The sequence below is a fragment of the Euprymna scolopes genome, chromosome 17 (assembly GCF_053919585.1).
Source record: "Euprymna scolopes isolate OS-2025 chromosome 17, ASM5391958v1, whole genome shotgun sequence".
Lineage (NCBI taxonomy): Eukaryota > Metazoa > Mollusca > Cephalopoda > Sepiida > Sepiolidae > Euprymna > Euprymna scolopes.
In genome coordinates, this window is record NC_136498.1 from 94,585,061 (window position 1) to 94,603,229 (window position 18,169).

The 18,169-nt window shown below is 34.9% G+C and overlaps 1 protein-coding gene across 6 annotated transcripts in view; it reads right to left on the reverse strand.

Annotated features, from left to right (window-relative positions):
• The window catches only part of LOC145296850 (mutS protein homolog 5-like), a 1,881,756-nt gene that overhangs the window by 39,664 nt on the left and 1,823,923 nt on the right, over positions 1–18,169 (reverse strand). For all 6 annotated transcript variants that reach the window (XM_080142982.1, XM_080142983.1, XM_080142984.1 and 3 more), the window contains one exon: positions 9,759–9,804. In XM_080142982.1, coding sequence (XP_079999108.1) covers positions 9,759–9,804 — 46 coding nt within the window. The remainder of the gene's footprint in view (positions 1–9,758; positions 9,805–18,169) is intronic.

An 18,169-nucleotide genomic window follows, 5' to 3' on the forward strand; every position in this document is an offset into this window, starting at 1 on the left:
AATCCTCTCTCACCATCTTTCCTCTTTTGGTACAGCCTTGCTACGCTACTTTGAATGTGAAATATACCAAACATTGCTAAAACATTGCTAAAGCTTTTCTTGTTTTGATATCCATGGCATGCAAATCCTTGTCAGACAATTCTAAAATTCCCACACTGTATCTCAAAACACTGACTGCTCATGCATTTACTGCTTTCATTAGGTTTCTTCCATACAGTTTCGACTTTGCAATTAGTTTCACTCTTCTAAGATACTCCTTCCTGACTTTTTCTTTCATTTCTCTGTTCATGATGCCTACACCCTCCAGTACTCTCAAATACTTATATTCTGTATCTTCTATTTCTTTCATAATTTCTCCATTTGGCAGCAATATTCCATTCGAATGAACCTTTACTCCTCTTTTCATCACCAGCACTGCACATTTACTAATCCCAAACTCCATCCCAATGTCTCCTGAGTATGTCCCCACAAGTTCTACCACTTTCCATTTCCTTTTCATTTCTACCAAATATTCTCAAATCATCCATAAAAAGTAGATAGTTGAGGCGTCTGTCACCAGTTTTTCTCTCTTCAAGATGATGCTCAGTGGCATCATTATCATTACAAAAAGTGGCGATAACGAATCTCCTTGAAATATCCCATGTTTAATGCCAACCTGCCCCATCTCCTCTCTGTTTGCTGTCAGCACCATTTTCCATTGAGCTATACTTGTCTCCAAAAGCCCTACCACATTCTCAGCAACCTTCATCATCAATAGTGTTTCACGTATCCAGTAATGAGGAACCATGTCATAAGCCTTTCTGTAATCAATCCATGCTATGCTCAGATTCCTCTTCTTCTTCTTCTTCTTCTTCGTATGCTGCATTATTGCTTTATCAATTAGTAGTTGCTCTTTAGTACCTCTTGAGCCTTTCCGGCACCCCTTTTGTTTGTCAGGAAAAACACCATTACTCTCTGGATGTTCATAAATTTTCTCCGCAAATATTCTAGTCAACAGTTTCCACATCAATGGCAGACATGTAATTGGTCTATAATTATAGGCATCTGTTCCTTTTGCAGGATCTTTCCTAATCAGTATTGTTCTTCCCTTCACAAGCCAATCAGGGACATCTCCCGACTCTACAACCCTTTATAGAGCAGCAGCTATAGGTGGATAAAGGCATGGAAACTGTTTAAACCAGAAGCCCATCACTCCAGCTGGGCCAGGTGCCTTCCAGTTTGTCATCCTTCGTATACCAGCCTTAACGTCATTGATGATTATCTCAACGTTCTTCATCTGCTGCATTTCTGATAGCCTTTCTCTGACCTCTCCCAACCAGCTAGCCTTCTCATTATATCGCCCTTCGACAGACCAAATCGTACTCCAGAACTTCCTTGCATCTTTTGCATTTGAAGTGTTGTTATTTCCCACCTGTTTACTCCCATTTAATTCTTTATACAGCTGAGACTGATTGTTCCATAAAAAGTTGTTCTGCCGAAATTCAACACTTTTTCCAACAAAGTTCCTAATTTTCATACCATCAGTGCGGACCTTCTCTTTCAACATTGTTAGAACGTTCATCGTTCCTTTTTCCAGCAATCTATACCTCCTTTCAAGCTCGTCCTTGGCTTTATGTCCTAGTTTAACTCCTTTTTTTATTTCTTCGATTCTACCAATGCTTTTCGCCACCATTTAATACTTTCTTCAAGCCGCCTCTGCCAATGTGGCCTTCTATCTTTCATATCTCCCTTTTTCTTCTGTAATAAGCCAAGACGATTCGCAATAACGTATGACGCTGCATACAGAAGCCTGTTAAGTTCCGTAATCGATATGTTCTTTCTTATGATGTGAATTACTCCTTGAATTAATTTTACCTCGTTTTTCACCTTCTGCCTATCACTACTCTTCATACTTGAAATCTCTATGATATCGTCTCTAAGAAGAACCTCTCTTAACTTCTGAAGTACTTCTTTTTCTACAGAAGTCAAAGTTCGAACTTCATCACCACTTCTCCATACATCTGCTCCTTTTATTGGCTCCATTGTCTCAGAGTCAATGATCTCATCTGCCTTAGATCCTTCAAACTCTTTCTCTTTAATTCCCCTAACCATAGGATTCCATAACTCTTCAGTTGTCCGCCTCCCATCATCGCTTACATTTCCCTTCTGCACTTCCACTCTCTCAGTTCTAGTTTCATCAATTTTACTTTCGTTATTCATTTCATTCCTAACCATCCATTCAATCTCTTCTTTTACAATCACTGAAAGTAGGTTGTTATTTTTAATTTGTTTTAACTGGGATACCAAACTCGCGACACTTCTAGCTCCTCCTCCTCCTCTCGATACCCATTCTTCCTTCACTTTTCGGATATATCCACCAGATTTGGTACTTCCACTTCTTACAAAGCATTCCCACAGTACTCTTCTTTCCTCATCCGTCCACGTTTTTTTTACATTTCCTGTTCCAACTCCCTTCGTGTCTTCGGACCCTCTCTGGCAATTCTTACTCCCCCTATATCCAGCCACATCCTCAGAATTTCGAACAGTTGTATGATGACAACAGGACCCACCCTGTTGACCAGTAGGACACCTACCTGACGTGAGACCATCACAAGATGTTCTAACCTCATTCATATCGTTATTTTCAATATTTTGAGATGACATTCGCCCATAAATGGGGTTAGTGAATTTAAGGTTATACCACCACCGATAGTTTTATCGAGACATTATCTCTGGGAGGGTTCCCCACTAAGGTTAAAGATCCCTTCCTGACCTTTTTCCTCCATCACCACCACTATTCCCATTACCACCACCAACAACAATAGAAATAAAATCTACAATGATAATGGCAACACTAATATCAGTAGCAATAATATTAACAGCAAAAACAACAATAGCAATGACAGCAAAAAACAACACCTACCATTACAGCTACAGTAATAATAAAAACATACCACCACTACTACCACCACCACCACCACAACCACTACTACTAGTAATAATATTAGTGATAATAGTAATAACCAATGAAGTAAAAAAAAAAAAATTAATAATAATAATAATAATGATAATAAAAAAAAAAAAATAATAATAAGTAGAAGAACAATAATAATAATAATAATAATAATAATTTCAGTTAGAAAAGCTTACTTTGTTCGTTTTTTTTTGTTTTTTTTTTAAACTCCTCTGCCGATGTTGCTTTTGGCCAAAAAAATGTACACGAAAACAGAAACATAAAACATCCAAACATGTGTAAGACAATTCCTTGTTTAACCATGAATTTCAAGTTCAAATTAAAATTTCGATTAGAAACTCTTACTTGTTTCGTTTGCTATTTTTTAAACTTCGCCACTGTTGTCGCTTTTGGTCAGAAAAAATGTACACAAAGACAGAAATATAAAACATCCGAATGTGTGTAAGACAATTCCTTGTTTAATCATGAATTTCAAGTTCAAATTAAAATTTCGGTTCAAAACTCTTACTTGTTTCGTTCGCTATTTTTTAAACTCTGTCGCTTTTGGCCGGAAAAAATGTACACAAAGACAGAAACCTAAAACATCCAAACATGTGTAAGACAATTCCTTAATAATAATAATAATAGCAGCAGCAAATAGATTAACACCTTTAGCTAAATCACTTCCCCAAAATGGGATTCTACTTTTTTTAGATTATGTGGCAAAAAGAAAAAAAAATCCAATTATTTTAGAATTTCAAGTAGGAAAAGTTTTGGCACATAAAATTAACGTAAAATGATAATCATTTCTGGCCCATTCCAATTCTTTAATTTTGTATAATCGCCCAAAATTCGAAAATTAAATAAACTACTCACAAAAAATAACATTTTCGATCGATTGTTAACATTTATTTATGTGTTTCTACCAGCGTTTGTTTAATTTTCGATTTTGAACGGTTATCAATGGTCTTTTTACAGGGGTTATTGGGCAGCTATTTTAAAAATTCTAACTCAAAGAGGAAACACTAAATTTGTTTTGAATCAAAAACACACTTTTAAATAGCACAAGCAAACTTATCCAGGTATGTAGGAGCGTCTTGCCTTTGGTAACATTTATTTGTTACATATTTGTTTTTCATTTCTTTTTTTGTTGTTCTGTTAATTATAGTAAAACATGTCCAATCCCATTCTTCTTTTTGGTGTGCATGTATAAGTTTAAATGGAGTTATAATTTCCTTTTTAATTAAGAAAATTTACAGAATGTTTTCTTTTTATGCATTTTATCCAAGATTTTGATAAACTCATCATGAAATTTTCATCTATATTTTTCGCATGCGTCCAAAGTACCATAAAACGTTTATTATTTCAGAAGAAGCCGATGACAAACACTGCCAATGTGCAGCTGGTGCCAACGAAATTGAAAACCCTTGCAGAGCATTTAAAACCAATAATCAAGTGAACTCTCTAGGATGGGGACTTATAGATATTATTATCTATAGAGCGAATAGATATGAAAAGTTTACAAAGGGAATAGGCAAGTTATCTATTTTAATAAATCTCACCTGTCTGTTTAAACATATCTATGTTTGTATGTCTGCCTAAAACTTTTGACAGAGGTGACTGATTTTCACAAGATCGGTATAATTTTGAAGCTTGACCCTTCAGACGACAAATATCGGAAAATTGGCTAAAAATATTAATTCTGTCACCCTCAGTTGGGAATTTTTCTACAGAGAGGGCTTGCTTTTTTTGCCGATATTTTCAAATTGACTAGCCTTAATTTAAACATTTGTCACTTCCGGTTTGGCGCTGGACGCAATGGTAAAGGCGTCACTTTTTTTTTTTACATTCTTTTCATCCTTCGCAGTACATGTCTACCTGCTACCTACTACCATTTTTATTTTTTTTTTGCTCAACACACACCTCCAAACACCCGGGCAATGCCAGGCACCCAGGCTAGTCTATTATATAAAAGGCAAAATGGGCGCACGCATTCGTTCTCACATCGGTTACATTTATTTAGAAGTTTCCTTATAGTTCCTAGATCATAATATCTTTGATTTGCAAATGGACAGCCATTTTAAAAATTCTAACTCAAAGAGGAGATCTATCTTTATTTTGACCGAGTTTTAAAAAATTCCCCTGTTTCCAGTGTCTGTTTATCTTTCTCGTATAAATAAATCAAAACTGATCAAAGCAAAGCCATCTTGAAGGCAATTAGGTTTGATCAATGTGGGGGAAACCCTTCATATCAGACAATTGCTATTCATTTGGACACTGCCAGAGTTCTTCTTTTTGGGGGGGAGCTTGATTGACATTGCTAAATTTGAATGCTTTACACTTCCAGTCTCATCATGGCATAGTGGTAAGGTGTCAGGTTTTCTTTCACTTTCTTTTCCATCTTTGCATCGCGGGTTCAAGACTGCCTGTCCACTACAACTTTTTTTTTTTCTCAACACACACCTACAAACACCCGGACAACACTGGGCACCTCTGATAGTCTATTATATAAATCTCACCTATTTGTTTAAATGTATGTATGTATGTATTTATATGTATTTTATTCACGTTGAATTCACCTATTCGTAACAACCATCATCGTTGTTGTCATGAACGTTGTGGATTTGTGCCATTATGAACGCGTTTTCATTTTAAAAACTGTACAACCGGCGAAGCAAACGTCTCTCTATTCTATCTTCTGTGTATTTGGAATTGTTTTACTCTTTTATTCATGTTGAATTCACCTATTTGTAACAACCATCATCGTCATCGTCATGAACGTTGTGGATTTGTTCCGTTATGAACACGTTTTCATTTTAAAAACTGTACAACCGCCGAAGCGAACATCTCTCTATTCTATGTTCTGTGTATTTGGGATTGTTTTACTCTTTTATTCATGTTGAATTCACCTATTCATAACAACCATCATCATCGTCATCATAAATGCTCCTTCATATATATTCTACATGTATGTGTATGTGTGCGTGTGTGTGCATATGTATGTACATGCGTGTATGTATGAATGTTTGAGTGTACGTGCATGTTGTCATGTGTGTTTGTTCTTGTGTATGTATGTTTGCATGCATCTGTTTGTATGCATGCTTGTATGTGTACGTGTATATCTTTATTTCGATATGTGTGTGGGGTGGAGAGGACTCCCAAAAGCCCTGTTAAGGCAACCCCTCTGGGTGAAGCAAATCTCTGATTTAAAAAAAAAAATACATAAAGCGGGAGACCAGTACCCACATTAAGCTGGTCTGCAGTTTGATTTGTTGCTGGATCTCAACATTTTGAACCGAGAGAGAGACTTAGCTGTTGTACAAAGCTAAAACTCTGTAACATCATCTTTGTATAGATACTTCCTCAGGCATTTGTCTATAAAAATTGTCCGTGGCGATGGAAAAAGTGTCATGTGTGTAGCCCTGAAATGCCTTCATTCTATATATGCATATGTGTGTGTGTGTATGTATGTATGTATGTATGTATGTTAATATATGTACTAGTGTATATATGTGTATGTATACCTATTTGTATATGTATGTATATATGTATGTGTGTATTTATTTATTTATTGTGTATACATGTTTATGTGTGTTTGTATGTATATATATTTATGTATATGTATATATGCATATATATGTATGCGTATAGGTGCATATATATGTATGTGTAGGTATATGTAGGTAACTTTATGTGTATGTATGAATATGTATGTATATGTGTGTATGTATTTGTATATGATAGTATATTTGTGCATGCATATATATGTATATGTGTGTGCATGTGTGTATGTATATGTTTGTATGTATGTGCTATATGTATTGTGTATGCATGTATGTATGGATGTGTGCATGTGTGTATGTTTATATATTTATGGGTATGTATGTGTGTATATGTATATATATGTATGTATGCCAAGGACCGACTTCAATGTCATGTCTGCTTGAGCGTGTGAATTCGCTGGCAGGACTAAAAAAAAAAAAAGTTATCTTCGGGCTCATGGACTTTCAGTGACTGACGGAGTGGCACTCGTCTGACAAGACGTTGCAATTATCATATGCATGTCTGCCTAAAGCTTTCGACAGAGGCGACGGATTTCCATGAGATCGGTATCGTTTTTAAGCTCAACCCTTTGAATGACAAATATTGACCCTCACCTGGGCAGTTTTCAACAAGGAGGGTCGGTCTTTTTCTGTCGCCATTTTTGCAAGTCATCGTATCAGTTGTAATCACTTTACTAATTTCACCGTTTCAAACTTCCGATTGCGTTATGGAGTAGAGGTAAGGCATCAGGCTTTCTTTCACTTTCTTTTCCGCCTCTACATCATGGGTTCAAGCCTGCCTGCCTACTACCACTTTTTTTTTTTTTTTGCTCAACACACACCTCCAAACACCTGGGCATTGCCGGACACCCAGGCTAGTCTCTTGATAAATGACCAATAAATAAAATAAATTAAACTCACAGGAATCAATGTTAAATCTATAAATGGGATTTATAACCCATTCTGTGGATTTTAGTTTCATGTTGTAAATGAACAACTAATAAAAAAAATTAAAAAATTGTGCTTGTTTCATTTTTTATTCTCAAGAAAACAAATTAAAAGAGTTGCTTTGGAATCGGAAATTCAGCTATTAAGCATTTTTTTTTTTTTTACGACCAGGCAACCCCACTCACTGCCCGCCCCTGTTGCCACAATTTTTTTTTTTTCACAACTGGGCAACCTCCTGCTAGTTAATAATAAGACACAATATAAAAATTCACAATATACATCAATTTAATTGTATTATTTCCGTTTATCTACCTTTTTCGCATATCTTAATTTTGATGGATTCTATCAAACTTATACATGCTATAATCTTGAAATATTAAATTAAAAATTTAAACACAACGGCCACTTATACAATCTCAGTGATAATTCATACAGCAAAAAAAAAAAAAAGGATTACCTCCCTTAACAGCTAACACAATATAAATAAATGAATAAATAAAATAAATAGATATAATTTCCCCTTTGATTTAACCATATTAAACAAGAATTTAGAACTACTTCCCCTTGATCAGAAAATCTGTAGATAAGTAGAAAAAAATAGAATTACCTCCCCTTAACAGTTAACGTATTAATTTAAACTTTAGAGCATTTGAATTTAAAAAAGTCTAAATACAATAGCTACTTTACATTTGACAGCCTAGAGAGTGAATATGTTTCTCCACTGAAGATGAGTTATACACTCGAAAGGACCTATGGAATAAATACCATCCACAGTTGAAAAAAGAAAGAAAAACAAACCAATCAGGTAAATAAAAAAATATTATTATTTATTTATCTATCTGCTCACAACGACTGTACATTTCTGCATTTTGTAAACCTTCAAAAACACCTTTTATCCATTAAACAATGCTTCAAGCAAACCATGCCATACCTTAATTTATAATTTTTTTCTCATGATGAATCCATAAAATATATTCAATAAGGTAACTATGGAATTTTATTAAATTTTTCATGAAATGCTAAAATATTTCATTTTAATTTATAAAAATTCCAAACAAAAGAAGAAAATAAAGTATTTGAACAAAAGTAACAACAAAAATACCAACAAAGAAACAATTTAAATCAAATTTATTAGCAAAAATTAACAATGTGAAACAATTTAGTTTACGAAGTATTTTTGTATCTTTTTTCTTAAAAGTTGCAAAACTATATTTTTAAATCCTCAATGCACAGAGAATCTGAAAACTAATTTTTCCATTTGCATCAACATCTGTATTACTGTTAGTTGAGAATGTCAAAATGCTACAAAATATATATATATCGTTTTATCTTGATTTCTATTCGATCTAAAAACTTAATGACATATGCTAAGCTGATGTTTTATGGCCGAAGGACTCTAATAAAAGTAAATAAGTGTTAAAGATTATAGGAACACTAGCGAGGGTACCCGGCGTTGCCCGGATGTGGAAAGGTAGAGGAGGGGAAATCAAAACAACAGTTCAGCCTAGGTGGAGAAAGGTGTTACATTTAAGAATTTTTTTTAATATAAAAACATGTTGTGTTTGTACTGCAATTGCTTGAGGTATTACCGTCTGTGAATTTTTATTAAAGAAATAATCATTTTATACCAAACGTTTAAAGCAAACTTAGTTAAAAAGTTTTATTTGAAGTTTTATGGTTTTAAATGATTTGAGTGAAATTCAAATGTATTTTTTTTTATTTTGACAAAGAAATCATCTTTGCTAAGTTTACGAATTTATTTTTCTATAATCAAATTATAAAGTTTAATTAAAGTACCATAATATGCCAGTTTTATATTGCAAAAACAATAGATATTTTAAAAATATACACACACACATAAATGTTCCAATCTTATAAATAAACTTCTTTCCAGTTAATGAAAAAACATATTAAGGAATTTACATGTGGGGTTTGAACCTACAGACCATGTCATGCACAAAAAAGAACAAACACGTAAATTGTCAAGTCTTATAAAATTCTTTGACGTTAATGAAAAAAAATTCAGAAAGTTACGAGGCTGCGAAAAGTAAATCCAATGTCCAGTTTCTACTTTCTTTACTTATTTAATTATGTTTCTAGAATGAAAGAGTGCAAATTATGCATTTTGTGGTGGTTATGTTAAAATTTGAAATGGTGATCATACACGTCTCGATGTAAATGGCGACACTGGTTTTCAGATTTTGTATGATCCAAGAATTAAAAAACTGTATTGTTTCACAAACGTTCTGACACTTTAAACAAAAACCTATTTTTGAATAAAATGAACTGGACTAAATCAGAAAAATAAAAGTAAAACAAATAATAAATCAACTTACTCCTGGTATAAGCACTTTTATAATGAACCATATTATTGGAGAGAAACTGAATAAAAGTAAATTATAAAATTGTTTTATTTTCTAGAATTAATAAATATTTACTACAGTATTACTATAAAACTTACCTTTGGTGATGACATTTAGTAGGGCTTACCCTACATTAGACACTCACCAAAATACCACATTTACTCTGTGGCTTGATCTTACTTAGATAATCCCCAATTTAAGTAGAATACTTTGAATTCAAATAGAGGATTACCTAAGCGAGATTAAACCACAGAGTGAATGTGGTATTTTGGCGAGAATGTATAGTGTAGGGTAATCCTAACATTTTTTCACAAAATTGGATGACAAATTATTCCTCGCTCCAAAAAAATAAATAAATAAAAAACGATTTGGGTCTCATGCTCAAGGCAAAAAACAAACTTTATGATCATTGTTTTTTTTTAATAACTTTGTTGTGAATGAATATATTTTACTTAAATAAAATCAAATTTTTTGTACCCAATGTAGAAATACAAAATTCACAATGTAAACGTAAAAGCAACAAAACGATGGAAAAGACAAAATAAAACCGTGAAAGGGTCACAGATAACAATTGTAAAATAAATTCTGTATGCACTCACCAAAAGTCACTCATTTCCTTTTTGTCTCCAAGAATATTGTGAATATTTACAGAATTGGAAAATCGGTCAAAAGATTTATAATTACAATATTAGACACAAACACAGACGTGCTCTTTAAAATGAATAAACGAATAAATGCAAAAGATATTTTTCATCAATCATACCTATATTATCAACAATCCAAGTTTAATCCGTTATCTCTAAAACTAACACAAGTAAACTGTTTTTAGGTATAAAGAATCAAATTAATTATGTAATATTATGTTGATAAGAATAAATCTTAGAAAGAAGTTTTTCTCTACTTTATTGTTATTTCCATGGAAGGGTTTTAACTGAACTTCCTGTAAGACATTCACAGCAAGAACTTGTCTTCTACCACTACGGCAAAAATTTTTCCTTTCTCCCTGTGAGAGCTTTCATGGACAAAGTTTCTTTCCAAGAACTTCATATCTGTGGAATTATGGGACTCTTTCTCTGCAGACTACAATATGGTCGTCTTCAAAATCATCTCTCATCTCATCTTTCATCTCCATCGTCTTTCAGGACACTTCACCACCGAATCTACACAACTTCTCCAGTTCTCTCGATCTCGCATGACAGTTTGTAAGTCCCGAACACTTTCCAATCCCGTGTCCTGTAGCAGGTTGTCAATGTAGGTCATTCTTCTTCTACCACGGTTTGGGTGTCCATCTGTTAGTATCTAGAGAACTAGCTTGCTGGTTTTGTCTTCACTGTGCCTCATGACTGGCTACTCATATCCTTCTCTGTTGTACTTTCAGTGATACTGGTGGTAGGTCACCATAAAGCTGTTGGTTTGCTGCGTGGTTCCTCCATAATGTATTGAGGGCCATCCTGTGTAACAGTCATCCAGTCTCTTGTTCAGTGCATTTTGTAGAGTCCATGCCTCAGTACCATAGAGAAGGACTGTTTCTACTGTGGCAACAAAGAGTCTTACTTTCAACTTTTCTGAAAGAGTGGATGATCATATCTTCCTCAACTTGTGACATGTACTCTCCATGCCAGTGCTTTTCTCACTTCAAAATTTTTTTCAGTGCTCTCTGATCATGCTCCAAGATATTTAAAGTTTTCGACAACCTTAACCAATCGGGTTAATGTGATTGAAGGCTTGTATCTCTGTTTTCTTGGCATTACAGTACAAACCTACCAATCGCGCTTCCTCTTCCAGTTGTCTTAAGACTTCTTGGGCTTGACCAATTTCCTCAGTAATGCTAAGTCATCAGCAAAATCGAAATCAGTAATAACACCAATAAAAAAAAAATCAGTGATAACACCAATCAAAGCCAATGTCAACAAATACTTGTCACAAACTAGTTCCCATAAGTAATCAAATTTTGTCCATTCCTTGCATCAGTTTTTATCCTCTCATAATATTCTTCATCATTAAGCAATCCATCTTATTAACCTTTATTCTCTAGTGGCTGTTGATCTTGATAATTGATGATTCATTAGTAAAAATAAAAAGAAGAACAAAAGAAAAGGAAACATGTCTGTATATAAACAAACTAAATAAGAAATTAAAGATGGCGTTTAACTACTTCTCCACCAGGACAGGATAAGACACAGGATAAGTCAGATTTATAGTATGGTTGGTTAGAGTACCTCAGTAGTAGTCATGATCTGGTATAAAAATTACCTCCCTCGGCATTCCCTAAAATGTGAAGGTTCCCAACCGTTTGGAGAGGAAGTATTCTCTGAGGATGGTCTCCTAGGACATAGGTCTACCCATAAAATAATCACACAACACCCGAAGGTATTGACAAAGAACCAACAGTTTCTTAATCTCTGCATTTATAAAACTATCAAACAAGATCTCATGTGTGTTTCTCGCCGATACATAAATTTGATAAATACTGAATTATTATTTGCACTCACTAGGAGTTTTCACACAGGCTATCATCAATGAATTCTCTCTGTAAACAACCTGTCGTGTTTCTTGGAGTCTTGATAACAACAAGTCTTCCCAGATTTCTAGTACTCTTTTTTTTTTTTTTACATAGGCGTCACCACTTATCAAGGCCGATAGGCCACTCAAGGATAAGGGTTAAAGAGTGTAGAGTAGTCAAAAGGACAATATAGTAATACTCTTCACCTCTTTCCATAACCTTTGCAAATTAATTTGTGTTATCACAACAACCGTATACCATTGATGTCTCGCTGGCAACGATCATTGACCTTCACTAGAATTTGGGTGACAATAAGTCTCCCCAAAGTCCCAGTCATCTTCACACTCATCCAGTGGATGTCTGGTTAGTGCTTTCTCTCACTGATCTTTGCATTCTCCTTGACCTTTCACGACTATTTGGTGTGGTACCAGTTGATACCGACATTACAATTATTTTTTGGGGGGTGGGGTTAACTTACAATTATATAGTTTCAGTTTTCTTGATTCCATGTGGTATCCTTCTATCTTTTTGTTTTACTTCTGTTGCAGTTTTTATGTGATCAGTTAGCGTTTGTAGCTCATATTTATTCTGAAATATTTCAACCATTTTCATTATTGTTATCTGTTATATATTATCAGACATCTCTCTAATTCCAATCTTTCCTATTCGTTTTTCAAGATTGTTTCTAGTGTTTCAATTATTGACTTTATCTTGACTTTCTTCATCTTCCATATCCCTTTCAACAGTCTGGTCAGTTCTGTGCATTTGCTTCACTTCTTCGTCTCCTTGATATTCACTTTTTGGTCTGCTGGAACAATGAAATCTACGATCTGGCAGAACTTTTCTTTCTTGTTAACTATTATGACACTCAGTCTTCTTGCTTTGATTGGTTTATCTCTTTGTATATACATGCCCCATAAGATTTTTTGATTTCCGTTTTCAAGCACTGCTACTGGTTTGTGTTTGTACCATTTGTCTGGGTGGTCAAGATGCAGTTGTTTGCATAGTTCTCAATATATTGCTTTCTCCACTTGTGTAATTCTTATATTCATTTTTTGTGCTAGTTTGCTGCATTCACTTATTATGTGGTTGTTTCATGTCTTTGTCCACAAAGTCTGCATTTTCTGTTTCCTTGTGTTTTGTTGATCTTTGCTTTGATATAGCTTTGATATAGTTGATTCTAATCACGTTATTAGTGATTCAGTTTCTTTATTTAGGTATTCTTTTCATTGGTATGTGCAAGTGTTTTCATGAATCTCATCTTTTGTCATGATTATGAATCTTCCCATTTTTCTTTTCTCATCTTCTCCTTTGCTTCTCTGTTCTCTGTCGTGTTCATTTTTGCAAGGTCTCTTGTTGTGGCAATTATTCTTTGTGTGTTCTGCATTATGTATTTTTCTAATTCGTTTTTTGTGTCATTCACCAGTCCTCTTCCCCTATCTTTCCTTTTCAGTCAATATCATCTTTTCGGTGTGGTGCATTGTGTGTGGTCATAAGTTTTCTGGTTGCGATACCTCAATTATTATTATTATTATTATTATTATTATTATTATTATTATTATTATTATTATTTGTTTTAGAAGTTGTCACACAGATAATCAGCAGAAATTATGAACAAATACAGATAGTGTTCTATGGAGTCTGAGTGAAAACAAGTCTCCCCAATACTCTCTATCCTTCGATAACATTTACAAATGACATTGAATTATTGCAATAGCTGCTTACCACTGATTTTTTTTTTTTTTTTTTTTAGCAACGAACATTGATCTTCACTGGGATTTGAATGCCAATAAACTCCTTCTCAATGTTTCAGTAGATGTCTGCTTAGTACTTATCCTCCTTCATCTTTCTATCATCTATTTGGTGTGACACCAGCCGATGCTGACATCACACATTTTTAGGTATTATTATTATTATTATTATTATTATTATTATTATTATTATTATTATTATTATTATTATTATTATTCAACTATTTATTAAAATCAAAACTCAAATAAAGAAAACTAAATGATTATCCTATTTAAAATAATAGTTGTAAACAAGCCAATATTTCGAATTTTCTCCAAGCATTTCACTTAAGCGACGGCGCGACGCTTAAATACATAAATTCTTCTTTTTTATCAAGTTTAGAATATTTTTTTTTTTTTTTTTTTTTTTACAAAGGCATCACCACATTATCAAGGCCCAGAGGCCACTCAAGGATAAGGGTTAAAGAGTGTACAGTAGAAGTTGGTCAATATAGTAATCATTAGTAATGAAAATTTGGTAAATTTAATAACTTATATGGAACGGCTCATCAAGAACTTATTTACCTTAGACTTGAACACAACCATATTGTAGTCAGCCGGAAAGCAGGAAAACGGAAGACAATTCCACAGGCGTGCAGTTCTAAGAAAGAAGCTTTGTTCATGGAATCTATGTTTAGGTTTAGGCACAGATAAAGAGTGGGGGAAATTATTGATAGTGTTTACAGCTAGACGAGTGTTTCTTGTGAAAGTTTGGCGAGGGGGGACCATAGATTGAAGCTCAGTTGAACACTTTCCATGAAAATAACGATACATCAGAGACAAACTCACAACATCTCTTCTGTGAGATAAAGGTTGTAAGGAGGAGAAAAGGACATCTCCTACGAGGCTACGAAGTCTATTTTGAACTCTATCAAGGCAGGACAAGTCCTTTCTAGCAGCTCCTGCCCAGATGTGGCAACAGTATTCCATCCTTGGACGTACCTGGCTCTTATATAGATAGAGAATAGCATCAGCAGTGAGATATCTACTGGATCGATAGTAAGATCCCACCATTTTTCCAGCGGCCTTGGCAACAGATTTGATATACGTGTTCCATTTAAGATCAGGAGTAATGGTCAAGCCCAGAAGCTTGTCAAAACTTGAGGCCTCCTGAAGACGAGAGCCATTCATTTCAATTGATGACAAATGTGGATTAAAATGTTGATGATGTAAAGAGAGAAGCTTGGTTTTAGATGCATTAAAAGTAACCAGCCACTCCTTTCCCCATTGTACTACATGCTCAAGATCAGAGGAGAGAGAATTGGAGAGTACTTGCTCGTTTACTGTCTTAGATGTGGTACCATAAATGGTAGTGTCGTCAGCATAAATGTCTACAAATGATGTAAGGATATGATTTGGAAGATCATTAATGTAGATCAGGAAAAGAGTTGGGCCCAGGATGGATCCCTGAGGGACACCGGCATTAATACTGTGAGCTTCTGATTTTTGCCCCTCAACTACTACTCTTATGAACCTATCAGAAAGAAATGATTTAATAATTGAGAAGACTTTTCCAGCTATACCATAGCTAGCGATCTTATGAAGTAAACCTTTATGCCATACCCTATCAAAGGCTTTAGATATGTCAAGAGCAATTGCCCTAGAAAGATTGCCACCGTCGAGAGATTTGCTAATCCTATGCGATATAACTGTAAGGACATCTGCTGTAGATCTAGCAGAACGGAAACCATATTGAGTGTCACTAAGGTTATTTTTGTTGAGATGTTTGATTACTTCTGTATTTAACACAGATTCTAGCAACTTACTCATGACGCACAGGAGACTTATTGGCCTGTACTGAGAGGGGGATGAGCGATCACCTGAATTCTTAAATACAGGGCATACTGATGAGATTTTCCAGGGAGATGGGAAACTATTCTCCTTCATTTGATTATAATGAATTTCACTAATTCGTAGACATTATTCTTGAAAAATTCATCAATAAAATTGATGAATTTTACCGATGAAATAAATTTAGAAATATATTTTTCATCTCTTACTATCGGAATTATTTTGATAAATGGTCAAGTTAAATAACTCCTTTTTATTTTTACTGAATTACTTCCCTTTAAGAAATTGACGTTTTATTGTATTAAGTATTGTACAATATATGTATAATTTTTGTTTTATGCTTTTCAGCTAAAATAAAATGTAGCATATGGTTGGATGATGAAGGTTTTTTTTTTGTTTTTTTTTACACAGGCATCACCACATTATCAAGGCCAAGAGGCCATTCAAGAATAAGGGTTAAAGAGTGTACATTAGACAATTAGACAATATAGTAATCGTTAGTAATGGAAATTCGGTAAATTTGTAAACTTATATGGAACGGCTCATAAAGAACTTGTTTACGTTAGACTTGAAGACAACCATATTGTAGTCAGCCGGAAAGCAGGAAAACGGAAGACAATTCCACAGGCGTGCAGTTCTAAGAAAGAAGCTTTGTTCATGGAATCTACATTTACATTACATTACGTACTACATTATCTACAGATAAAGAGTGAGGGGGGGGAATTATTGATAGTATTTCCAGCTAGACGAGTGTTTCTTGTGAAAGTTTGGCGAGGGGGGACCATAAACTAAAGCTCAGTCGAACACTTTCCATGAAAATAACGATACATCAGAGACAAACTCGCAACATCTCTTCTGTGAGATAGAGGTTGCAGGGAAGAGAAAAGAACATCTCCTACGAAGCTACAAAGTCTATTTTGAACTCTATCAAGGCAGGACAAGTTCTTTCTTGCAGCTCCTGCCCAGATGTGGCAACAGTATTCCATCCTTGGACGTACCTGGCTCTTATATAGATAGAGAATTGCATCAGCAGTGAGATATCTACTGGATCGATAGAAAGATCCCACCATTTTTCCAGCAGGCTTGGCAACAGATTTGATGTACGTGTTCCATTTAAGATCAGGAGTAATGGTCAAGTCAAGAAGCTTGTCAAAACTTGAGGCCTCCTGAAGATGAGAGCCATTCACTTCAATTGATGCCAGATGTGGATCAGAATGTTGATGATGTAAAGAGAGAAGCTTGGTTTTAGATGCATTAAAAGTAACCAGCCACTCCTTTCCCCATTGTACCCATGTGCTCAAGATCAGAGGAGAGAGAATCTGAGAGAACTTAGTCGTTTACTGTCTTAGATGTGCTACCATAAATGGTAGTGTCATCAACATAAGTGTCTACAAATGATATAAGGATGTGATCTGGAAGATCATTAATGTAGATCAGGAAAAGAGTTGGGCTCAGGATGGACCCCTGAGGGACACCAGCATTAATACTGTGAGCATCTGATTTTTGCCCCTCAACTACTACTCTTATGAACCTATCAGAAAGAAATGATTTAATAATTGAGAAAACATTTCCAGCTATACCATAGCTAGAGATCTTGTGAAGTAAACCTTTATGCCATACCCTATCAAAGGCCTTAGATATGTCAAGAGCCATAGCCCTAGAAAGGTGGCCTCTGACGAGAGATTTGCTAATCCTATGAGATATAACTGTAAGCACATCTGCAGAACGGAAACTATATTGAGTGTCACTAAGAAGGTTATTTTTGTTGAGATGGTTGATTACTTCTGTATTTAACACAGATTCCAGCAACTTACTCATGATGCACAGGAGACTTATTGGCCTGTACTGAGAGGGGGGATGAGCGATCACCTGAATTCTTAAATACAGGGCATACTGATGAGATTTTCCAGGGTGATGGGAAGCTATTCTCCTTAAGACAACGTTTAAACAGTTTTGTAAGTATGGGCGCTAGTTCAGGTTGAAGTTTTTGGAGTACTATAATTGGAATACTGTCAGGGCCGGTTGCTTTACTGGAATCAAGGTTTTTGATTAGCTTGGCAACATCATGTACAGATATATGTATATCACATAGTGTGTTTTCTGATAGAGGAGGAAATATTGGAGGTTGGCGGCCTTGCTCGCAAAGGGTAGAATTAGCTGCAAGTTCTTGGCAAAGAGTTTGGCTTTGTCTGATACTGACGAGATTACCTCAGGTCCATTGATGATAGTTGGGATAGAGCACACGCTTCTGTTCAGGATTCTGTTTGCTATTTGCCTAAACTGGTGGGAACCAAGCCGCT